This window comes from Neodiprion virginianus, chromosome 3 (genome assembly GCF_021901495.1).
Source record: "Neodiprion virginianus isolate iyNeoVirg1 chromosome 3, iyNeoVirg1.1, whole genome shotgun sequence".
Taxonomy (NCBI): Eukaryota; Metazoa; Arthropoda; class Insecta; order Hymenoptera; family Diprionidae; genus Neodiprion; species Neodiprion virginianus.
The window spans coordinates 27775799-27802583 of NC_060879.1; the positions used below are offsets into that span (position 1 = coordinate 27775799).

The 26785-nt window shown below is 39.1% G+C and overlaps 1 protein-coding gene across 4 annotated transcripts in view; it reads right to left on the minus strand.

Annotated features, from left to right (window-relative positions):
- Window positions 1-17759, minus strand: part of LOC124300886 (uncharacterized) — a 37605-nt gene extending 19846 nt beyond the window's left edge. Inside the window, exons 1-2 of one of the 4 annotated variants that reach the window (XM_046755359.1) lie at window positions 17617-17759; window positions 15096-17146 (exon numbers count right to left, since the gene is read on the minus strand). In XM_046755359.1, the coding sequence (XP_046611315.1) occupies window positions 15096-15171 (76 nt within the window). In that variant the 5' untranslated portion in view covers window positions 15172-17146; window positions 17617-17759. Of the gene's footprint in view, window positions 1-6144; window positions 6716-15095; window positions 17482-17616 lie in introns of those variants that run through there. The other 3 variants (XM_046755360.1, XM_046755358.1, XM_046755361.1) reach the window with 3 other exon arrangements.
- Between the last annotated feature and the right edge of the window lie 9026 nt (window positions 17760-26785).

Consider the following 26785-nt stretch of genomic DNA (forward strand, 5'->3'; position numbering starts at 1 on the left):
TATTTTTATTTTTATTTTTCCCTTCGCAGTCCAACGTTCATGAATACGTTCAACCAAATCTCCGAAAATCATCGGTCAGTTCGCCTTTTAAACCGCCAAATTTCGGTATTATATTGTAACGATTTAGGCGTTACGTTAATAAATTATGGATCCGCGAGTTTACTTATTATCAAATCAAAGGCGTGAACAAAAATATCGTGATAAATGCTTTTAATGCAATATACGTGTTTCTTGTTTAAAGTCTGAAACAAGACTGTTTTTACAATAATGTTGGTTGGCGCAGCAACCTTATTCTTTTTAAAGACATAAGAAGTTTATAAACGTCTTTTATCTATGCCGACTACTAGATCATTAAAGAGGGGGCAAAAGGGGTGATTTCACCCTTTGTAACAATATCAATTGATAAAAGAAAAAATCCAAACATCATGTACGTAAAACGGTTTGGATTTAAGAATGAGTAAGACATCATCAAATTTCGGCGAATCTCGTCTGAAGTTTTTTCAGTCAGAAATTAAAACTATCCTAACAAATGTGTGTGTGTGTGTGTAGTAGTGAACTTTCACGTAATTCTCGCAAAAGCTACATGTATCATGATTCAAGATTTCAGTGAGGCTTTTTTACAGTACGCATCTAGCAAATACAAACGACTCAAGATACTTCCAATTATTTTGCTTCGCCTTATAATTGAGGAGAAATACGTAAGTAATTTAAAATTACTCGCGTAACCTTTCAGCCGAATATATACGAATGGCTCGTGAATAAATAAGAACGTATAATTAACCTTCCGAGATAACAAAATTATAAACGACGTCTAAATACGTAGAAAAAAACTCAAAACATCGAAAATCATTCGTTATTGTTTGTCATGCAGGAAAGAGGCGTGCCATTTATACCACTGTGGAACGGACTTTACCTTTTATCCATAGAGCGATGCCTACATACATACATATATATATATGTGTGTATAAAATGACGCAGAAATAATTAAGAAGGTTGTAATAATTATAATAGGCAGATGCCTGCAGTGTTATCTAGGTTTACGAACAAACTTTAATGTCGAGATGAGAAGATAAGACAAACATTTCGCGTCAATGACAACGATAATAACAGTAATAGCAACAACAACACAGGTTAACAAGAAAAAAAAATTTCGTGTGTATATTTAAGTGAATAAATTTTGATTCTATACATCGAATAATAACCAAAATCTGCATTTACTACTTATAAAGTTTGCTTTTGCATTTTTCACGTTGATAAACAATTCTTCAAGTTTTGGTTGACAGTATAAGCAGCAGGTAACAGCACGTCGAAATAAAAAGCAAACTTTATCTAATAAAGCTATTTTTCATTTCATTAGTTACGTGGAAGAAATCGAAAATTTGACACCAGTTTCTATCGCGGTTTGCCTATTAAAATTCAGTTCAATCCTCGCGACCCTTGCACGCGATAATTTGAGTGTGAAAAGTAAGTAAATTAGCGACGTCATTTTTTTTTACCACTTCATTACACGTAAACATATTTTGCTATTACATTTATTTTGACGAGTGCGCAGCTTCCTTTTACAGCGCATGATCTTGATTTCCTCCCGTCCGCGACATGATGTCACAAGTGTCTTTATGCATGCCTTGAGTAATACCGATGCGCGAGTTTGACATTAGAATCGTATTCAAGCTTCTATTCGATTGCCAAAGAGCGACAGGTGTGCACGTGTAAGCATGCATTTTACACACGTTACTTAAGGTATAACAGAATGAGGCGTAGTACGAGTTCGTCGTGATATCACACGGTCCGCGGATAAAGTACCTCTATTTACTTGTAATAAGTAAAAAGTACGTCGAAAAAGGGAAAAAGCAAGCGGACGTGAATTTTTTTAAAAATTTTTTAAAAAATTTTTTTTAAAAGCACAGAAGATTAAGTACAAACAGAAGAGAGCGGCTGCAATAACGACGAAAAGAAGACGAAAAGAGGACGGTAGAGAGGAAAAAGTATAATATATTAAAACTTGAAAAGAGCGCGCAGGTAAATGGATCAGATGCTGTGCGTGTTAGAAATCCCACATCATATTATCGCGCGATGATGAGAATACCGATATTGAATCCTATACCCATCATTTCATTAACACCGCTTTAAAACAACAGACATATACGTATAAGTTATATAAATTTTAAATATACAGTATGTATAATACCTTGGTCATAAGTTATCCGACAAGTACACAAAGCTGTACAGCTGTGAATACAACGTGTGAACGAAGAGACTGGATTTGTTCAATATGTCGTACGATTGTAAAATGCGTGCAGTATCGTGCGGTTGTTTGAAAATAAGAACTTGCCGTGGTGAGATAAATATCGAAACGTTGTTCATCAGAAATAGAAAAGTTATAGATAAGTGTACACTCTTCGTGAAAAAAACATATTTTTCATATTTTATGACAAACAAGTCGTGGTGTACTATTACTGGACACCTATAACCTATTGTACGAATAGCCACCGTCGAATGATTAATAGACGATACGATACAATGCCGGATCTAAAAAAGCTCCCTGCGAAATTTAAGCAACGCAGAAATAAACTGAAGTTGAGAGAAAAATGAGTCCAGCCGAAATGATAAAGGCGAAACGGAATGTATATATTGTACATGTTACGTACGTAGCTACGTGGAGGGGTACAGACGATGATAACAACGCCGTCAGTTCGTGTTTGAATCTGCAGGACGATTAGGTATACGCTGTACGATGCGTGTGTAAAAAACTAGCGAACGACCTTATCTGCACATTTAATTAAGAAAGGACGTCGATTGGCCAAATATCGATACTTGTCACTAATTTTCTTTCTTGTATATTCGTATTTATAGGTAAGGTCTGGGCATTTATCGAATTGTTATATAAATAGATAAATGGAGGAAATACTAGAATTATAAAAAACATTCGTCAATACTGACGCTTCGTTTTAAGTCTATTCTTTGTTGTATATTGCTATACACAGTCGGTTCAATATACTGCCATTTTTTTTTTTTTTTTACGGTAATCGAGGTCGTTGCGATATCCTACAATTAAATATTGAACGGTGCTAACGTGATTAAAAAATAGAATAAAAAAAAAAACATGTTCGAGTGAAGTCGTAGGAAAAAAATCATGTGAATAAAAGAACGAGTTGGTAGAGTGAAATCGAATGAATCACTTGATTTCTAACAATTCCAAAGCGATTCGAAACAACGCACGGACATTTAAGATTTTATTTATTTTTTATTCTTATCAAACAGAAATCTTTCCTACAATATGAGAATATAAAAATTTCACGGATAATTGCAGTAAAGTGATTAATCACGATCGATTTTTGACCGGCTAAAATTTTCGTAAACAACGACAAAACACGATTAATGTTATCTAACGATAAATCGGGTCCGGACGGGATTGTTTGTATACTTGAAACGGGACCGGGTTAAAGAACGATATCGGATCTGTTTGGAATAGAGAGAAAAAACATGACAGAAGCGCAAGAAGCGGAGAAGGTATAACAATGTACATATGATGAGTGAATTTGCGTCACGTGCGACGAAATGATCGCGGTTTCGCACGTGCTTCGAGTTCCATGTCTCCGATTTGGAATTATCGTCAACGAAAGCCCAATTCCGCCGCAGATATATTTATACACATGGCATCCTTTATACATACAGTATATTACAAGAAATTCGTTATGGTAATGATAACTATAGCTATTTTGATTGGAAGACTTCGTTATTGTATCGGAATTTTAGAATTTTTATAACTAGGGCATAACAAACAATTAACAAGGTCGTATTTTATAAATTTCCACTCCCTCTGCAATGGTTGAAGGCAAAGTTGCTGTTGTTGTGAAATGCATCGCAGTTCCTTTCTTTTTCTCTTTTTCAGTTATACTATATTCTTCTTTCACTTATCGCCAGAGTTTCTATAAACGGTATGGAAACAAGCTGTACGCGGTAAATGATGTGTGCGATAAACTGCCACACTACGTAAATGGATAATACGAAGTTAACTCGATCTGCATATAAGGCATAAATTCCTGTATTCGCACAGTTTGTTTTCCAATTTCAAAATGAACGCGCGTAAGGCATTATGTTGTTTATATTTATTGTTGCAACCTGTACAGGGTACGATAATATAACGCGTGTGGCGAAAGAGGGAAAGAGATAGAAGTACGAGCAGGAATATCTATTTTTTCACTTCACAAATTCAACGTTCATTAATTTTCGTGCATACACAAATATCTCTCAATCTATAATAATTATAATATAATTACAACGGTATAGAACGAGTTACGATTTGATTGCTTTCTAAGAAAATATTTTTCCCTTTCCAATAACACTATTCATCTATTATTAGAAATTTTCTGAATGTGTCACAAGTTTTCGAAATTTCAGTTAATTACGAAAATATCGGCCCTAGAAAGTTTACCGAAACGAATAAATTGTTTGGAAATAATTCAAATTCAACCTTCTCCATGCTCACCAGACAGCATTTATTTAAACAATGTACATATATGTATGCATGTACGTATATCGCGCGCAATTTCACGAGTCGAATGTACAATAATTTTAAACAAATATTGAAACTCGAACTTATATATAGCTTCCAGTATATTACACAGCTAGAAGCGATATGCGCATAAGAGATCCGTGTGCAAATAAAGCGGTTCAATCGTGTGAGTGAGATGATAATGTAGTTCCTACATCGTGTATTTCGTCTAAACGGTGAGAAAAAGAAAAAGGAAATGAAAAAAGACGACACAACAACATAATTAGCGCCAATTTTCTATGGATATGTGCAGTTGTACCGTTGAAAATTTTTCACCCCACAAGAAGAAACGAGCTGAGGGGAAATTGCGTAGTGGAGAAGCAGCTGCAGAGTAAATAGTATATATATATTATATACATACAAGAAGGGGGAGAGCAGCTAGGAGCATCTGTTGGGTGCATTAAGAGTGTGTAATTTGAAAACAGAAAAACCGTTGGCCGCGAATCTCGCGGTATTGAGAATCGTTCGAACAGTTGATCGTACACCTTTAAAAACCTCGACTTTCACCTAAATACGAGAAGAAAAAAATTCTCAAAGACCGTCTAAATAACCGAAGCACCGGTCTCGCATAGCCGTTTATTTGTTCAAGGGCGATCGAAGCAGTTTCCATTCGAGCCTGGCAGAGGGAATAATATAATCTTGAGAGATTTGCAAATCGGTGTGTATTTATAAAAAGATTAGGCGATGATCGTGAGGATCAAAAATAAAGAATGAACGAGGGGGGGATGGATTTGGAAGTGTGACGCGATATACTTCGAGTCAGATATTATAACCACGAGGTTGAAGTTAGTAAGGTTAACGTATCGAAACGTCCAAACCAAAATATCTATTTTGTATCTTTGGAACAAATAAAAAAGTTGAATTTACAAAACCTTTTCAGGTATCATCCGAATGTTGCAAGATAACGACTTGTCCCAAATATGCAACAGCACGCTAACGTTACAAGCTTCAGCCCGATTTATAATCGTAATAACAATTTTGAGGTCGGTTCAGAGACGCTGCTACGACCTGAATTTAGGTACGGATGGTAGCTTTCGCAGTCCACACATCTTTCCGTTACTTCCTCGACAGAGGATAATAAATAAATATGATAACAATTCCCACTGATTTATAGGTAAATCTATCTTTATAAAACGACACGCGATGCTCGGAGTTGCGTAATAATTGCCCGAGGCGTGTTTGAGCGTAAATATTCCCAAGAAAAGACGCGCGGCTGCGACGCGACGCGAAGTTGGATGATACAGAGAGAAACGCGTCCTGCTGATACGCGGGGTGTTCATTCGCGTTTATACACATGCAGACCTACCAACCTGAAACCACTCGAAATTGTCGAGGACCGAGTTTCAAAGAGAAAGGGAAGAGAGGTGGAAAATAAAAAATTTTGTTCAACTACAAACACCGTGTTACGTAACAAGCCTACCAAATATACGACAAAGCTACGTCGCGCACGTTTATAACAATTCATACGATACACCTAATTTACTCGAGCATCGCGTTCTTCTCATTTTCATTTCTCTTCTCGTCAGTATTTTTCTTTCTCAATCCTGAAACCATTCCTGATGGATCATAAATCAAAGGATCAACGTTACCTTTGGCCCTGCGCGCCAGCTGGGATAAATTCTGCCTCAAGACCTTAAGCCACATGTTTCTTCGTCGGTTTTTAAACACCTTCGACACTTCTGCCAATTTTATTTTGTATATACAGTATATTATCACCGTGAAGCACTGTAACACAGCACGTCAAGTTCCTCAACGTCCGAAACGAACGATATTTTCAGACGGTAAAAGTGCGTCGTTCCCGAGTATCGATCGAGTTACAACAAGATATTTCTGATTGTTTTAAATTGACGTTCGTAAATGAAATTAAACTCGTTTCAGCGAGATAACGTCCAGATACGAAGGGTGCAATGTAAAAGATACGTTTGTGTATATACACAACACACATACACGTATATACATTAACGCGTGAAACGATGAGGATTTGTAAATTGTCGAGAAAGTTTAGTGCGACAAACAACAAGTTACACACCACCGGCGGCACCAGCAGCACGAGTTGTTAAAACTATGTTTCGTCGATTCAACGAGTGATGCATAAAGAAGTACTTGGTATATTTACGCACTTATCGCGAAGCGGATCGATGCACACGCTGTGACTGCGCTCTTGCGACTGAGGAACGAGCTTCTGTAGCCAGCTCAGGCAGCGACAATCCGGCGAACCGGCAAATGAAATCGGTAGTGGGCAGAGCTGCGTAAACAATCCGGGTTATACGGGGACAGCATCACGTAGCATCGCGTAGCGCGGCGCCAACCGAACTCGAGATTTATCGGGCATTCGCTTCGTTCTTCCTTCGACTTCCGAGGCCGGGAACGATTGTTTTTCTTTTTATTATTTTAACACGAGATGACCGTAAATAACGATCATTGTTTGATCGTGAACGACGGAGATCTCGTGGATTCGTTCGATTTCATTCTACAAATTTGCGGGAATACGTTGTTTTTTTTCTTATCTTACGGGCACCGTTGAATATTCAATTTTAAATACGTTACACAGAGATCGATTAATATCAAGGAATGACGGTATGTAATCCACTGTTAATGGAAAAAAAAAACTGTTTCGGTTACTTCGTGGATAATAGTCTACCGACGATGAGGCTGAAGTTGGTAACGTTGAGGTAAAGGATCGTTAGAGAAGAAATTATTGTTTCTCAATTTTAGAACGACTTTGAAAGAAGTTGGCTTTTCAAAATAGCGAGTATATTCTCTTTGTCATGGTTTACTGAAATTTCGCGATGAAAACCACGCGGTGAAATTGATAAAAACAGTATCGACTTTTGACTGATAAACCACCTTCTGGCCACTGTGATATGCTTTGAGCAAGCTTCGAGCTTCAAGTCCTCCGAGTGTAACAGCCATAAACAATGATTGGTATAGTAGGTTTATTTGCGCGGTTAACTCGACTCGTATACTGTAACGCGGGTAAACACATCGCGTCGTAGTTCCTCGTCAGATTTATTCTGATTCCACGAAAGAACGCCAACCGAGCGCCGCTCTTTCTCTCTTTTAACGGCCTCGGCGTGTAGGTGAGATTGTTTAATTGTTCCCCGGATTAATTGCTGGGAGAGAACGGAACGCAGCTGGAGATAAGTGGAACGAAAAACAGGGGAAAAATAAAGGGTGTATCTAAGAACTGAACGAAACGTCAACGGAATATCGCGGGCGGGAAGCTCGCGCTGCTTTTTACGCGACCTTCACCTCAGCTGCTCTGCAGTTCCCTTTTCCACCGATCCGAGCCTACGACTTGAACGATGAAACGTGTCCTATTGCGGCTTCTGAGCGATCGTTGTAGTAGCGGGGTTGAGAGATAAAAACGTGACAGACAACTTGTAGGCGTGCTCATTTATACATAGGTCTGTATACACATCTGTCAAATTATCAACGATTTTCCTTAGAGCACGTTGAAGCGACGATTATAGATTGTTGTGAGAAACCGAGGAAGACGACCTAAATCCAGTAGATTTGTTGTTACAAGATTCGCGTGGGTGGCGAAAATCCTTAAAAATAATGGAATCGCTTTCTCTTCAGGAATAGTCGTTGGCGTCGCATGTGTACGTAAATATATATGTATATATATATATATAAATGTATTGTGTGTATATATATATATATGTATTAGGGTGGTCCTTATATGGAGTTGAAATAAGAAAAAAAATACACGATGAAACGTGTCAAATCGGTTCCAAATGGAGAAAAATAAATTCCACAATTTTTTTAGATTTTCATTTCATATCCATATTCTGGAATGTTCAGTGGGATTCATTTTCTTTTCAGTGAAAAATTAAAATCATAAATGGGGTATTCCATGAGAAACGTGAGCTACATTAATTAGATTTTTTTTCAAGATGTCAAATGATCAGATTAGGTAAAAAAATAGCCTCGGTATTTGCATATCATCGATTGTGACATGACGTAGTGTTGACACGTGGGTTTTCCATCAAAGTGCCGACTAAACGAATGCTAGTGTTTGGTTTCATTTTTTTTTTTTTTTTTCACGTCAGATTACGTTTGATTAACAAAACGATATTTTTATTCATTGACAAGAAGACGAAGCTCACCGAACATACGGGATTATGAATTTTTTTGCCTGCGAATAACTTTGAAATAAAATTTAGTACAAAATATAGCGAGTGAGCATATTTTTGAATAGTTTGAAACTTTTCGCTTAAAAGGGGAGACTATAGGAGAATGAAATAGAAGTCTAAAAAAATTACGGAATTTTTCTTTCTACCGTTTGGAACCGATCTAATAGGCTCCATGATGAATTTTTATTTCTGACCCCATATAAGAACCACCCTAATATATATGGTTCGAATCGTACGGGGAAGTACAAACTGCATCGTCCTATTGCAGCATTGTAGTACTTCCTGCAGTATTTCCCTGCGGAAAAAAAAATAATTGCAAAATCATTCGGCGATAGAAAGAGGCGTGTATTACCGGCGGATTCACAGTATTGCAGAGTTCGATGACGTAAAACTGGTTTCAACTATCCATATTCCTACAGCCACGTATCTTATCGTGGAATTTAATTTATTCATCGGAATGTCCGTTCGCTTTTTATCGCAGTACTGTATACACGTATATTTTTGTACCTGTGTACGTATATACTTACAATAAGCAAACACGATGCGCAGATGCTAATTTTTCGAAACAAGAATAAGTATCAGTTATTCGAATTCGTCCATACGTCGTTAAAGATCGGCTTTTCCCGAAATTACAGTAGTCACAAATGCTGGCGTACGATGACAAATTTTGTTGCTCCAAAATCAACAAACAGAACTGACGTTGGACATTTATCGTTGACTGAAATTTCAGCTTTCGATTGACCTGACTTTTCATATACATTCGAATCTTATGGATATCAATCGCATACCGTTTCATACACTTATAGAATTTTACTTGCTTCGTCAAACTTCTGAAGTGAAAGCCCCCCCCCCCCCCCCCCCTCCGCCGCATCTTATTTTCTAATAATATTTGTTAATCGAAAAAAAATCCACGTATGATTGTAAGCAATGATTCGTAAAACTTTGGGATCGGTGTGACGGCAAAATACCACATTATAATAGTTGAGTCGTCATTAAACGGAAAACGTTATCTTATTTTCCGTTTCTTGATCAAATTGCCTTACGAGTGACTGCGAGACTTTCCTCTGACTTTCCGCTCTCTTCCAGACATGCGATAGCCCTGAAATTACGACGTTACGTACGACTCGCGACCGGAGGAAATGCACGAAATGACGCACATGCGAATTTATGATATACGAGTGTATCGCCTGGATGCAAATGTGCAAATTTAAAAACAGGTTTGCGAAGTTGAAGAAAAACATGGTTCAACCAACATTTTCAAGTCTTTAACAATTCTTTAATGGAATTCCTGGACCCACGTAGGAAACACAAGTGACGGATGTAAAGTTTTTTCGCAAATTTTCGTCTTGTATAACTTACGAACTGTCAGGTAGAGTGAACAATCTCCAATTGTTAAAAGAATCCTCTTTCATGACCTTCGGTCTAACCAAGCAGACATCGAAGTGAGGAAGAGGCTCGAATCGAGGCGAAGCCTTGTAAGGAGAGATTCGAAGTAATACGAGGTCTCGTTACGTTTGAAAGAAGAAGAGAAAAAAAATGTGCGCAAACATTTTGCACCGGGAAGCGAAGATCACTCTTGATCAGAATATAGGAAGCGGTGGGCTCGTTAAATAGAAGGCGAACGTTAGGCACATTGATTTACTTTACTGGACTTGTGTGCACAACGCGATTGTCGTACGTGCAAAAATTCGCACCAAATCAAAGTATAATGCGACACCGCGGTACAGATGTCGAGGTGAGTTATTCCGGGTTTGAAGACATAGAGATGAAAAGATAGATAGAGAGCGAGAGAGCGAGAGAGAGAGCGAGAGAGAAGGAAGTGCGAGTCATTCGAGAATGGATCAAGAGTTTTGTAGCATTATAGCCGTGAGGCGAATCTCGCACAAGTATAACGCAAAGATTCAACCTTCGCGTTAGAACGCAAATTGTCAAGCTAGAAATCAAACGCTGCAGGCAAACGGTATTATTACCTACATGACAATTCATTCGCGATATAACATCACTGACTGCGAGAACAACTTCATTTGATTATATTTGATACGTAGGAAATTCGACCAAGATGGGTATCGTTACATGATAAATGTTTGAATCCTCAAGAAAATGTGATGAAAGTATAATTGCTTCATTACGTGATTATAGCTGTTAATAGCGGAACCATCTGGTTATAGCAGCTTTAGTTTCCTGCGGTTTGTTAGTTAAATATGTTCTCAGGATCAATTTATTGCTACACCAACATCGAATTATCGCAACATTTACGAGAAAATATATAGTACGAGTGACCGTTATAAAAAACAATATTAACGCATAGAAGATTTTTTTAGTTACAGCTACAAAACTTATTTCCATTTTGTAACCAAAACAATAATATATTTTTTTTATTGTGGTAAAAAAATTAAAAAAGGTGTTAAGCACGTGTAAGATACGGAAGAACTTCTCGGTGGAAAATACCACAAAATTTTTAACACCCGTCTGCACTGCACCTGTTCCATTTCCCCGCGATGCGCATCCGCCACGTCCGTTTTCCCATCTGGGTGTTTTTACGTAAGTAAGACAGAGTTCGTCTCCGGATCTTCTTCCTCACATTTTTTCCCTTCTATATAAATTATTTTTTTCCAACCGTATGCGATACGCAATGAAGTTGTTGTCACTTGTGAAATTTGTCGATAAAGCGAATGACAATGACCCAGATCGAAATTATTATATGGAATTCTTCAGTCAACGGCGATTTGCGAAATTCTAAACTTGCTGTTTATATTCATCGGTATTTGTTTCGGTGATTGGAAGAGAAAGTATCGTATTTTTTCTTACGAGACGTAACTAACATCACTGCAGTTATCGCACTGAAACGCAATCACGCGTAGTTGCAATGCTAGAAAAGCATGTATTTAAACAGAATCATATTATAACGTACGGTGCAGAAAATTACTATTTTGTGTAAGCATACTTGTTTCAACACTGTGTGTTATCACATTCTAATCGTAATGATACCGTAATTATTGCGGCAATTCGTTCGTCGATCCATTTATTAGTGAAGTTTTGCTATTCTGTACGCTTTGTCCCGCGATGCATTTTGAATGGAACGAGGATGATTTTTTCTTGAAATTAATTAATCAATCGAGATTGCAAAACTATAACTATATATTCGCAGCTTGTGTTTGATAGATATGATTACAATTTTACTTGGTTAGATAAGATTTTGTCTGTTGAGTTATGTATTGATCGAAGTTTGATTAGAGTTTCGAATAGATTTTTGATTGGTTATAAGATTATTAGATCGTTGAGAATTATTAGATAGTTGAGACATATGTGACGGTTAGTCAGATAGTTGTTGACGGTTCGAAAGATCGGTACGTCCTGACTTTCGTTAATTGATCAAAGAAAGAATTTGAGAGTGTTTTGGAAAACTGGAAGGGCGAAGAGGCGTGTGGCATAGGTGATTTTAGTATTTCGGATTAGTTGAAGAAATTTTTTATTGGAAACAGTGCAGCAGTGATCGGAGAAGTTTTTCGCGCGTCTCTTATAATCATTAAAAAGTCAAACAATTATCAAAAACCTAATAGTCAAAATAGTTTTACACAAATTTTTACACGCATATTTTACAATCTTTGAAAATACGAATGGTCAGCTCAGAAGTGTGGTTAAAAATTCAGAGCGCTTTCCTATAAAAAACCACCCGCTCTTTTACAATCCAAATCCGCGCAGATACACTGAGAAAAATTACACATGTTACAGTGACTAGAAAAATTTAGCAAAACAGGTATCGTTAAAAAAAACTGTTTGGATATTGTTGGAATTACGAAAAACGAGGTACGCCTAACGATTTTGCGCTATCCTCGATCCTTTTTTGGTTATTGCAACGCAAAATTAGTTTGTGAGGTTTACTCTACTTTTTTAGTTAACTTTAGGCTTTAACATGAATTTATTGTTGCACAAGCATTCAATTTCCGCAACAGTTACAAGAAAATATAGTAACAGTGTTCGTAACGAGAAAGAATAGTAACGGATACTAGAGTTTCCGGTAACAGCTGGAAAACTAATTTTCATTTTGAACCTGGAACTATATTTTTCGACTGTGGTAAAAATTGAAAATAGTTAAGGACCGAGTGGTAACCGGAACTAAAAATTTCTCTCAGCGTATAATTGATTAATTACAAAAAGGCCGGTCATTATGGTAAATTTTTGAATGCCGCGTTATGCAACCGCATCGGTTGACCTTTGCGTTTAATTATCCGCAAGCTTTGCAAGTTTCTGTTACAATTAAGGAGAAAAATAAATAAATAAGTATCAACACTTCCGATGAGATCGCCGGACTGTTCAACGAGGGTTATACGGCTGTAACGGCTGAAGCCAGAATTGACGAGTAAAACCCAATATGTGAAAGAAATTCGAAACCATCATTCATTCGCGTCAAGTCCGATGCGCACAACCATATGTCATTATTTCTATATCGGTGGACAAATATAACCAAAATGGCCGTATAGTATAAATATGCGATACGAGGGTTGGTCGGTAGGGTTTTCATAATCGCAAAACGCCGTAACGTGACGGATACATAAGTGGCTGAAACGAGATACGAATCTCTTGTTTACTCTATCAGCCGGCACATACGCTAAAAATTAGTTAAATTTAACTCCGTCGAAAGCATTATGCGCGTTCGTAAAGAAGACTCGCAGAGAACTCGAGGCTGAACTTTGACCGTTGTATCCCACAAGGCATCGCGCGTATTAACATTTCCCAGTTGCAGCATCTGCATATAATTCCAGGGTTTCGCATAAGCGGTGAGAATGAATCACGTAGATATTATAATTGTTGCTATATCTAAATGCGTCGTAAAAATGACCATTTTAAAACCAACAACCCATGTATGTATATCCCACGGTTCGACGCTTATCCACGTGTCACGCAACTAACGTAACGACTACTTGTACATATAATATACAAGTCCTATACGGGTGTAATGATGCCACTGCGCTGAAACCGGCGCGGCGAGTGTATTTCTTCAATCAATGAGCCTAAGAGTTAACGATTATCTATTTGATATTGCCTGTGCTGTAACGTTATAATAATCACTCTCGTAAAGCGAGGCAAGTAACCATAAAAAGAGCTATTCGGGGTTTAATTAAAAACGTGTGTTGTGGCGAAAATTTCGTCCCCTTTTCTCTGTGGAAAGGGAGAGAATTTAAGGGGTTCGTGGTTGTTTTAATCCATATTTCAGTCCAACGAACAAGAAGGTGAAAAAATGAAAAATAAAAAAAAAAAAAAAAACACTAGTACATGAACAAAGCAACGGGATTGATGAATCTCACTTCAGTTCATTGATCGTCAATAACTGACTACGTAGAAACGAAGAAGTATATACATATAGACAATTTTTTTTGTCAGTGACCCGATTGTCGTAACGTTCAGAGTTCATCAATGGTCTGTATGACCGATTCAATTGTCGTGCAGGCCATCAAATATTCAGGAAGGAAGCCTGTGTCGTAAAACAAAAGAGAGAGAGAGAGAGAGAGAGATCGAAAGAAGAAAATTCTGTGTAAAATCGAAAATAGTTCTTAAATCGGAGTATTTCTAAGTTGACCAAATTAATTTCAACCAGCCCCTTTTAAACGTTTCCGTGGAAGAACCGTTTCGAAAATCATCGTCAAAATTTCGCACACGTGTCGACGCCTCTTACGAAAAGTAGCACGATTCAAAACTAGAGTGGGAATGTTTGTCGAACCGAAACTACTTCTACATTGCGACGTTTCATCATTCTTTGACTGTATACTCTAAAATGTACAATTGACGCATTGGTCGTTTCGACTATCGCACAACGCTGAAATCTTCAAGAAATCCTTGTTGCATTAACGGAGACATGCATCTTTCCGTAAAAGGTCTCGTTATTATCTCTACGCCATTGCCGTTTATACAGACCGGAGTTATTATAACGACATTATTATTCACGCGGCTTTTATCATACGCCAGACTTTGAACGCAATATGCATGTGTTGCTATTCGTAGGAATAACAACACCGACTTTTGCACCCTGAAGTATTATACTTATCGTCAACCGAGAGAAACTATTTACGGCATGGCTAACATGCCACGGTTGTATCACGTCTGCCGGTAAATTCAAAATCCGTAGATTTCGGTTGCAGATAACACGACAGATACGCGGAATGGAGGGAACGGTATATCGAATCTGTCTGTCATATCTGCGATGTGAATCTTATAACAGGCACGCGAAATTATCCCCTCAGATCGTTCGCCCAGACAACGCCACTTTATGTGGTAAGTATCTTGTGTGACACAGTTTGCCATGGAATACGTCGATATTTCGACAGTCATTTATTTACACGCGTCTGCATACACGACGATACGCGTACGGTAAACAGGGAAGGGAAAAATATTTAAGCACTCACCATTTTTCTTCGAGCTGGTTTTGTTCTTTTTATTTTTCGGATAGATGTTGCCGATTTTACTCTGTCCGCAACCCATCCTGACCGATACGGTCTCCTGGAGGTTAAAAGTTCCGTCCTCGACTTTTCCTCCTTTTGGAGAATTACATTTCTCAAATTGTTGACCGATTCACGTTCTTGCACGAAATATCATTCGACGACACTTTCTTGCCAAAACAACGTTCATTCATCTGGTCGCGAAGTCACTGGCTCGAAGAGATGTCCGTTGGCGAATGGTTGGGTGAGATGTTTTTCAAAACAAATACGATCTTCGGTCCGTTTGTGATATGCAGCTTCTGATTGGTCCACGGGATGAACGATTGCCAAAAATGATTTGTCTCCAAGCGACGAGTATAAGAATGTTTCTACGGGCTTGGGGAAGATATGTACTTTAATTTCGCTCACAATCAGTTTAGAATATAGTTGGAAATGAGGATTTCTCGATCGAATGACTATCCTCGTTCCAGCGCCGATTTCTCTTGGCTACCTGAACAGCCGAGGTGGCCAATCCATGTTCATCGTCACAGAGAGCCGACCGTTAACATTCTCGATGCATCAACTGTCCGTCATCGATTCGCACGAGAGAAGCGGTATACCATCGCCTCTAATTTTCGCCGAGTATAACATTTGCCAGGACGTTTATAATATGTCACCGGAGCTGTTTCCCAGTTTCTTAAAGGTTGTCCAAAAGTCAGCGGTGCCGCGTTATTCACCCGACACAAGAGAAAGATGACCTCCTTTTTCGCAACAGTCCGGCACAAGATAACTCCACCACGTTAATTATAACCTGTCCACCACGCAGGGCGAAAACGTGGAAGCCTCTTTTCAACACCGGCACAGAATTGACAACGCGATTGCTGTTCCACGGGCAGTTCTCAGGCACAACAATCGGGGAGATTTATCTTCGATCGACAAAAGAGCAAGGCGCTATACGTATACCTCGCCTATCAACTTGACGAACTTATTCGGTTTATCGCCGAACTGATAGATACGGATAAATCGATCAATCCGTCAACGTTACATCAACGTTGTACAACATTCCGCTGGTTACGAATTCACACCGACGAACGACGTCGAGCGTTACGTCAATCTCTTCGACTACGGTAAACGAATCACGAGGTTTCCTCATCACCGACGCCGTGCCCGTTACAGTTCCGACAGAAAGCAGAACTCGAGGTTTCACTTTTCCGTTAACTATTCCTCGTTACACCGTCCGTTGCCTCGACACTCCGTTAACGATCATTCCGTTCAGTCGCTCCTCGTTACCTCTGCGACTTTCGTCCTTAAACATCGTGCGAGAAGAATACCGATCGTTGCCGTTTCGACGCTCGGGATTGACCGAGTCACGGATACTAATCTCGTTGATTAGATATTCGGCGATAAGTCAGATCTCCGGATTATACGAGTTAAGAATATATCTGTCGTGAATTCGGTTTGCGTATGCGAAGGATGCAAAATATTTTTAAACAAGAAAAATAAAATCAGGATCAATATCGGTCAAAAGAAAACGGCTCAACGTTCTTCGGTCGGATACATGTATAACGTATACACAGATCCTATTTCTTTAGGCCCACCGTGAGAAAGTCCTCGTATAATCCATTACGCGTCAGCCTCTATTCGTCATTTACGGAGTCGGCTGGTTAGGATACGATGAAAAAATAACAATAACACTAAGGTGTCACATAATTCTGCACTGTCTGATACAATCCTGGCAACGTGTGTGCGGCGGGTAAAGGTTCCCTCTACACTCCTGGAATCGATTCGTATAACGGTGTGAAGTTTAGGTCCTCGGGTCACGGTGTCTCACGGGTCTTTCACTCTCCATGCTCGAATACCACACAACGGCCGAATATTCTTCCCGATCCCCGTAACGAGGTATGAGGTAGGTATTCCCCGGTTATAACGGACGTTGCGGATCAAAGCGTCCGAGTAAACGACACTTTTCTTCCTTCGCAATCCTCCAATCCCATCAATTATTATTGTTTCTTCCAACGAGAGACGATTCTGATCTATGACTAAATTATTGTCGATCAATACTTGAAGTAAAATCGTAACGTAGAAAAAGTTTCGAGTCGGACGAGTGTTTGTTTGCGTGTATGAATGTGTGTGTGTCTGTCTGTGAGTAATTCACTTTTCAAAAGTCATTCCTCAAATCGAAGCCTCCCCCTTTTCGCGATAGTTGTGCATCGGTGCAGAATTTTTCCACATTCGGACTCGTGTAAAAGTCGACATTTGCGGTTGTAGGAACAGTGTTAGTTGTTGCATCGAGTCGCTATAGAAAATCGTGGCATGTGAATAACGATAACAATAACAACAATGATAATAATAATTATTATTACAATAATAACAACAGCAACGATAATGGTACTTGTAATAATAATAATAGTAACAACAACAACAACACCAAAAATAATAATAATAACGTGTGGGTGTGTGTGTGTGTGTGTGTGTTTCACGGTTGTAAATGGCTGTATAAAATTAATACGTGTGGAACAACATCGATGCTTGCACTTCGGAATTCCAACATCGACTGGCTGTGGCGCCGGCCGAAGTAACGCCTGCGCATTTCACTCTCAGGGCTCACCGTACACGCCGTGCCTATATATATAAATACATTTATTGTTAGTGGCGTTCGCTGGTTTCAGAGCGGGCTGTGGGAAACCGGGAACTCGGCCCTGCGATGCTCCCTCGACTCGTAAACTGGCTTTACTTCGAGTCTCTGTGCGCGGACCCTGTTATTCCTCCCTCCCGCCCCCACCCTGAAAGGTGTCGAACCTTATGGCCTGCCTTGGTCATACGCGAGGCTATCGAGTTACCGGTTAATTGAAAATTTACACTCGATTTAGCGACCAGAAACCGCTGCTCTTTGACGCAGGGTTATTTTCATCTTTTCATCAAAGACTCACTCGGGGTAATTCGTTCGATAAACTTATAGGTAGGTCAAAATAATACTCATTTGTTCGGGCCGATTGTCGGTGTCAGTTTTTTATAATCGATTTTTAGCAATTCGATGCGAAAGAGTCGAGGTTTTTAAATTCTGTCAAGTGTGAGCATTGGTGGAAATATATTAATAGTTATATTTGGTGTTAAATTTTAGAGAGACACCCTACAGCATTTTGATAAATTACCATTTTCTTACCAACAGAAATTTGCTGGAAACATTGTTGCGGAATGGAATGAGTAATCGCGTGGATCCAGATTCCTGACGATTGTCAAATAACCTACATGCGCGCATGCGGTGCAAAACACTTTGCATTTATCAATCAGAAAATTCGAGTTACGGAGTGAAAAAAGAAACGTGTCGTAAATGCAGATAAGCCGATTAATTAACTAGCCGTGTGTAATCGACGTAGAAATATTCGTATAGATAAATGCGATTTTTATTTTTTCATTCGCTCACGGGGCGTTTTGCATATTTGTTATGCCTGAATTGTTTATCCGTACACTATAGGTTCGCTGCAGAGGAGAGCATGTATGCCAGAGAGAAAAAACTTTTCTTAAAACTACAGAGTGAACGCGAATAAAATGGAATTCTTATCTCGTAAATGCGAGACTTTTGTGATGCAGTAATAAGTGCGTACGTATACACATGTAATTAACGGTCAGCAGCTTGATAAACGGCGATCTTAGCACGGAAGGAACAACTTATCATGAAAAGATGGTTGGAACCCAGACCGGAGAGAATAGTATCGAGGGAAAATACAGGGAGGAAGTGGCCCCGCCTGTATAAAGAACGATAAGCCTCCGTGAACGGCAAATATTAATTATCATTATTGCGGTGGGTGTTTAATGTTATTATTTACTGACGCCATTCGGTAAGTATGCGGTATACATACGTACGTAATTACGAACGTGCAATGAAAGCTGTAACTCGTATTACATCGACGACTCTGGGGCACATAAAAAACAAGGAAACACCGATTGAACCCAAAGAATACTTTACGCTGAGTTACTAATACTTTTATAGCTGAGTTCGCAATCTCCCGAGTTATTCACCGAAGATTAACAATTTTCTCTCGCATTTCGCTCTCCGTAATTTTTCATCACGTTCTCATCCTGCATTTTGGTTCGCTATCCGCGTGTAAAGCTTATTCTTAGTACAGCTATTCTTCATCCGTATATTCTGCATACCGTTTACGAGAAAAAATGATCAACGAAATCCTGAACAAGAATTTGCAATTTTCAGCACATAACGGGCATAGCAGAAAATTACCGTCACAGCGAATTGTGAATACATCATGGATTTCCATCTCTGTTGTGATTTTTTCTCTTCATAACAAAGTACAGCTGTTCTTGTTTTTCTTTTAATATTCCTACTGTTAAAAAAAAATATATATTGCAATAAATTATTAAATTTCATCGCATACCCAGCTAAAATTCTGATAATTGCATCAAATCGTATCTAGTCAAACGATTGCGCCTCTCCGAATGCGTGAAATGATTCATATTCAACGCTGTGACGATTAAAAAAAACATCAAACTCATCCCAACTATCGTCGGATCAATGGAGCGAAATTTTTACTCAAGGAAACACGTGAACACGGCAGATAAGCTGTGTAGGCATACCTTTATGGACACGTAAATAGGGGTTTCCAGCTCCCCGTCTAGAAGATAAACTAATTTTCGGAAAGATCGAAACTTCGGTGTGACGCTCGGAGGCATCGACGTCGAGTTATAACGTCACGAGCCGGGTGAAGAAGGAATTAGATCCCCCGCTAAAGTTTAAAGCTAAATTATATTCACCGCTCTATAATAATTGGCGAGACTAACCCAACCATGGCGGGAAATCAGACAGTGAAATTATCGGAATCGGAAAAGAAAAAGCTCGCTATCCACCGTCAGTTGTGACGAATGGGGGTAAAAAGAGTATAAAAAGAGGAAGAAGAGGAAGAAAAAAAAAAAATATTACGCACCCCGAGCACCAGGGAAGGTTGTAAATTACTAATCGATACTCCGAGTAGGTAGGTTATACATTATAGAATAATTCGAACCGCAACGCGATGGCACTAAGCGATCCAATCTTGCCAATTATTCAAGCACCGATAGTGTTTCAAAAATGTCACCGTTGGATCCATGATAGATACCCTTCACCAGTGTTCACTGTGTCGAAAACAATGCCTTCGAGCAGTACCGTCAGATTAATTTTTCACGACTATATCCGACAGGCAAAATGACCCACGATCAAAGCACTTGTTGAACTCATTTCTGCGGAGCGACTTCAACCGCGACGTGTAGATACGATTCGGATACGGTATAAACGTACCTATACGTCCTGGATAATGCTATGGCATTTACCCACACACACGCTGATTAGGTCGTTCCGAACCGGCAGCTGAGCCTCGTTATCGCGAGTCTATAGTTTTCCTACACCGGCGGATTTTCATCGTGAAATTACTTAGCGCCTTGAATTTCGACGTTTGGACATTGAGAAAAAGCACCGCTTTATACCGTGTGAACAAAAACCGGGGGAAGCCCGTGTTTGTTTCGTGACTATTGTACCCACGCGGCAGCTTATCAGACAAATCTGATTATACTTATGCATAGATGGTTTCTGTACATGAGGCATTCCGCACAAAACTCACCTACGTGTGACCCTCGTCGTCGGCGATTTTATTTATTCTTTAGGTGCAAAGAGTATAAAAAAAAAAAAAAACACCTGTAGCCGGATTTCAGATTTTTGGAACGATTGGTGTGATTTTCAATGCTCCCAAAAACACGAGACCCCAATTTTCGAGTGCATAGCTCCGATCGATTGACTTCAAATTTTTCTCATGAATTCTTTGTTGAAAGACGATATTTTCAAGACCAAGATAGAAGTGGGCATGGTTTTGGTTTAGAAGCTAAAGGAAAAAAGTAATTAAAAAGTGAGCAAAATCAAATTCAATAAAAATTTTAAAAAATCCAAATTCATACGTAACGCGATTTTTGCAACTATTGCACTGTTAGCTTAAAAGCTCCAGGGGAAACAAGTAATTGAAAAGTGAGAAAAGAAGTATAAAATATGAAATTGTATTTTGAAACTTACACATTCAATTAGATTTTCATCACTTTTTAATTGTCCTTTTCGCCTGTAGCTTCTGAACCAAAAGCTTGCTCACTTCCGTCTTGGTCTCAAAATTTTCAATCTTTAACAGAGAATTCAAAAGTAAAATTTAGAGTCAATACGAAAATTAGGTTGTCGTATTTTCGAGAGCAGTAAAAATCAAATCCGTGGCCCGAAAGTCTAAGACTCAATGTAAGACGATCGTTTTTTACTCTCTACATCGTACTTGAAAATAAATAAACAAAATCGCAGATGGTGAGGGTAAGACGTAGGTCGACTTGGAGTGGAACGTCTCACGTACAAGTTCGCGAAGTGCTTCGCTAGAGACAAAGTGAAAGATAAAAAAATACGAGTATACAACAATATACATTGTTGATAAAGGTGTACAGCGAAGATGTGTGTAATTAGGCATTGTTTACTGGGATCCGCGATTACGAGCTGATGCGATTGCGATTACGATGCGAGCTCAAGCCGATATCATTTTTCTCCGTATCAGGTTCAATGCATGTCTGTAATGAAAGTTTACAACGCGTACAATTAGTACCCTAAATTTGAAACACACCGCCGATGAATCGTATCAGGTTGTCGTTGCGCTGCACGGTAGCAAATTCACGACACGCGTATAAAGCGATCGCGATCCGAATTCGTTATCGGTTAGAATAGTCGAATGGTTTAGAAAATTTCAAACTTCCTTTCTATTTCTGTCGTCCAAGAAAATCACTCGCATATTCATTAGATTGAAACCGTTACACGAATACTTATGGACGGTTTACCGTCTTTCGTTGCATCCTCAGCCACGTGCGTTCCATTTCGTATAAGTGAAACATGCATTTTTCTTGCAGCAGAAAAATTCTAAACGGTTGTGAAATGCCGTGTGCTCGGATTTATTTGAATTCTAGGACTTGTATTGACGATGGAAATGGAAAGAAAAAATTGGAGTATTATAATACAACATCAGGTGTCGAGTTTCTCTTTTTATTTCAGTCACACTGCTTTGACAATTGACTCAAGGTGAATGCAGGGTTACTCGTGGATTATGCAACGGTATCGTAAATCGTTGAATTTATGCGGAAAAATTTTCACGAGTTGTAAGGAGGAGGACGGTATTGCAGCAAAGGTGATCTCGACGCTGTTATAACGTACAGAAATATGTACTTTAAGCCTGTGATGTATGCAACTGGACAAACACACGAGCCACCGGAGTCTTTATCAACGCTGCTTGGTTTCGAAGGCGCATTTGTCGATCACGCGTCTGACGCAAATGGAAAGAAAAGAAATTGCTGGCACGAGTGAAAAAATCACCTCACCGGATACATGACACAGTTCGCAAATCGATATTATCACCGGACTACAGAAATTTTCTCGACACATGTAAGGTACTACGCTAGGGTGTTTGAGAAAAAAATAAATTGCCATTTTCCACCGTGGCATTCCCTAAAAAGTTTGTTCAAGTTAACAGAAAGGTTCTGTCAAGGGATGAGCGTTCTACGTTATGTGGGTTATATATATATAATCATACTACACCTTACGATAAAAAAAGCCCACGCCACAAAGGAGGAAAAGGTATAATCGCGTTCTGTGTTCTTATCGAACAAAGATGTTTGTCCGATGTTTACACTCGTATTATTAGTCCTGCTTTTCACTATCAAAGAGTTAAAACGTAGAGCGAGAAATTGTATTCGGAGATGAAATTGCGCGTCGGGAATTTATCGAATTCTCGACGGCTTGATGGGATGCCGCAGTATCGCGTTTACTAATCGGCTGCGACTGTAACAGCGCGTGATAAAGGAAGTGCGCCTGTACCGCGTGTATCCAGATACCAAACGTTTACCTAGTAGAAATTAGACCGGTATACATGAATAATACATGATATACACGATGTGGGGAATTCCGTTTTGACCATGATAAAAAGAAATAAGGCGAAACAATCCGCATACGCTTTAGTTGAACCCATCAGAAAACATATCCAAGGTGATTTCGTACAGGCTTGATATTTTGTCCTACAGTGTTTGTATTATTATTTTTGCGACTTTTGGCCGCACAAACTGGCATTTTCAGCAAACAGAATGTACGGTAATAAATAAGTAACCTCAAGCAACCTAATCACGTAATTTCTGTGACGTTATATTGGATATGCACAAATTGAGCGAAAATCGGTCTTCATTTCTGACACATGTTATTTTCTACCATCGTGGTTTCGACTAGATTTTCCACCGATTATCACCTAGACAGATCTTTTCAATGCGTCAATAAGTACGTTGTACTTGCACTCAGCGTCTCGTGTTGCAATTTTTGCAACTGCGATTAAAAACAGCGGTTCAAGTTTATCGTACCAAAGCAAACAGTGTAACACACGAAACCAGATACGTGAAAATTGTCGCACGACCGATTTTGAGAAGCTCTGTACGTCTTGCCAACTGGATGAATAAATTGAAGATGGCAAAGGTCGAGTTGACGTGGCATTCGAAGCATGTAGAAGTGTCCAGCTACTCACGTGAACATTGGTCTACGTATGTATGGGAGTACCAATAGTGCGTAAATCAATCGAACGGTCGGTTGAGTAAACGTTAGCGGTTGAAGCTGTTCGAATTGCGTCCAAATCACGAGAAATCTGTTCTCGTTAGAAGAGTTCCGTCATCTGTTTTCCGTATCATTTTATTTTATTTCATTCCCACTTTTTCATATCGATCAAATTAGCGAACACCGCGAACTCGCAGGCTGTATGTACACGTATAGGGCTGCAGGGAGTATAACATGTATAATGTTTAAGTTTAGCGACGGCATAAAAACCTGTATTTTTAACCCTAGCATAAACAAACGCCTGGAATATCACAGAGTTCCCTTTTAAAGTCGCGACGTTGATTCGCCGTGAGTGCAGATCACTCGAGGAATTAGACTGCAATAAAGTTTTATAATATGATTATATACGGTGTTTCGTCGTCGTTAAGATAATCGTATACGTAGAGCTGCGAATTATTCGATTGTTGACCGTCAAAGAGGGCGGATTAAGCATTGGTTTATTCGTGAGCCGAAGAACAATGCCGCGTCAAGTCGCTCAATCCAGAGAAATGGCACGTATCCTAATGAAAGATTTGCGTTAACGTCGATATAAGCCGCGTCGATAGCGGTTGAGGAAAACACGAGAAACCCGCGCTGGGTTATTAATACATGCACGCTCGTTTGCGTAACACATCCAATTATACAGTTAATACCAGTGCGATCAGTAAACAGAATATATGCGCGTATCATTATTTAAGATACGTTCCACGTACAAAGAAAAATTGAACTTATCGGGATTCACGCGGTGCTGAACTATTGCGCTTCAGAAATTATAGGTCAACAGTATCCGTGTGATAACCATATGAATATTTGAAATATTGGCAAAATAAGGAAAAAAAAAAATAAAGAGAGAAGAGGAAGTTGAAAACGATTATTTACTCACCACGAGCTGCTTGGACTGACTGGACGTGTCATTTCTGCACCAACGTTATGCAATACCCTGCAATGTTTGTAAAATAAATGTTTCAAGTGCATGAATAATTTCAACTGTATATTAAGAAAGTTTTCAAGTGAAATGAAAATTTATTTCACACTCGGTTGTTTTCATTATTAATCCCAACCCGAGTGTATTTGTAAATAACGTTTCTTCAATAAATTCTTCAGTATTGCACATTGTGTATGCCTCTACGCCCATTATTAATCTTGCCCAAGTTAAATTTCACCCGATTACCTGGATACAAATGCTTCTGGCGTTGGTACGCTTGGTGTGACTTAACCACCAGTCGTAGTAGAAACTGACAAAAAGAACGAATCGACTGAAACATTGTGAAAATCTATGAGCCTTCAGCTCAATTTATTTATACCTTGCCCCGCGCACGAAACGTCAATCAATTACACACTATAGCTGAAAGCGATGTTTGGAGATACGATCGAATAAAATGGACAATCCGACACCCCTTTGGGCGTATAGCACTGGCATCGACGATTGCACGTACGAGACACTCTGACTGCCAAAGTCCGTGAAATTGTTATATTCATGAAATTTGTGCGACCAACAATCACGCGAGAAAGAGTTTTTTCACTGGATATTAATAATCCTTCTTTCGCACTTAATTGGGAAAACTTCAAATTGTTTATCGCGAGCGACAATCAACCCCTGACAGCACGTTTGCTGTTGTTCTTCCCGAAGTTATCAGTTTCACAGCACTAATAGCTCACCGTCGTTTGCAAAATGAATCATGGTGTTTTTCTTAAACGGACAGTCGCATTCGGCAATTTTATCGCAAAAATGACTCAGCTTATACTACCTTCCATTAAGTGGGTGGTGATGAACTTACTGATCAAATATAGATTTGTCATAAATACTCTGACCTCAATTCTTCAGACCTTGGTCGTCTGAAATTGTTTCCAAAATCAAGGTTCGAGAGTAACGACGTTAGTCGACACCTTAAAAGAAGACAGGCGAACGCTGCAAGTTTGCTCAATTGAAATTCGTTGTATCCGACAAATGCTTAAAAACTCTGAACGAAAACTCTCGACTGAAGTTTGAAACTCGACCGAAATTCTCCAACCAAATCAAAAGAACAGTCGGAAAGAAATCCGAACACTCGTTGTTAGAGTCTTTTTTCTTTCGCGAAGATCAACCCGTTATTCGATTCCGGTAACTTCGTTATAACGACTTTTCGCAATTGGCACGAAAACTCTTCGAGGAAATATTTTCACCTAATGATATGTCACTATAGGTATAGCGTAATATCGGCTAACGGAGAAGTTGTCCCGACACTATGCTCGGGGTCTAAGAAGACTATTATTAGTCATGGGTTAAAGATCGGCTAATAAACGATAAAGATCAGTTTGGAGTATTATTACAGATACGCGGGGATCTGTCTACATCGTCTTATCTTTTACGACTCGGGTTGTGCGGGGATTTTGTTTTTACAAAATCGATAATATGATTGTGATTGGGCGAATTCAAAGCGGGGATTATAAGATATATCTGAAAAGTTGTACGATCCGTGTGAATAGACATATGGCATCATTTCACGCCAGGCCGTCAGCAAATAGTTAAATGTATGCTCACAAAAAGGTAATGAATGTTTGAACAACGTATGTGCCTTTCCTCACCCAGAGGTAAGTTACAAGCAAACACGTTATTAGCTTGGGCAAGTTTAGTTCGTACACTCGGCTTGTTATTGAGACCAATGAAACCACGACGTCATATGACGGTACCGGGGCATGGATAATTGTTTTGGGCAAAAGGTGCTGGAAAACGAGAAGTCATGCCAATTGGGTAACTTTTACGTCGATACGTTGGAATTATATTTCACATCAACAGCGCTACCTCGTTATAAGATAATTTCGGAAAACATTCGAAAATGTGTTACCGAGATTACAGTTCTTACAGCGGTAAGAACCCATCGTATTATGTCAATTCTACTCGCGCTTGACACTCGTACTAGATATTTGTTACTTGCAAGCTTGCCTGGATAGCGGTACACTCCCGTTTGATTTAGAATGCACTGGAATCAATATCTGCCGTGTGGCACTTGACACAGTATTGTACGTCACAAGTGTGTAATTATATAGGTATGTACCTACGTGTCTGGCCAAA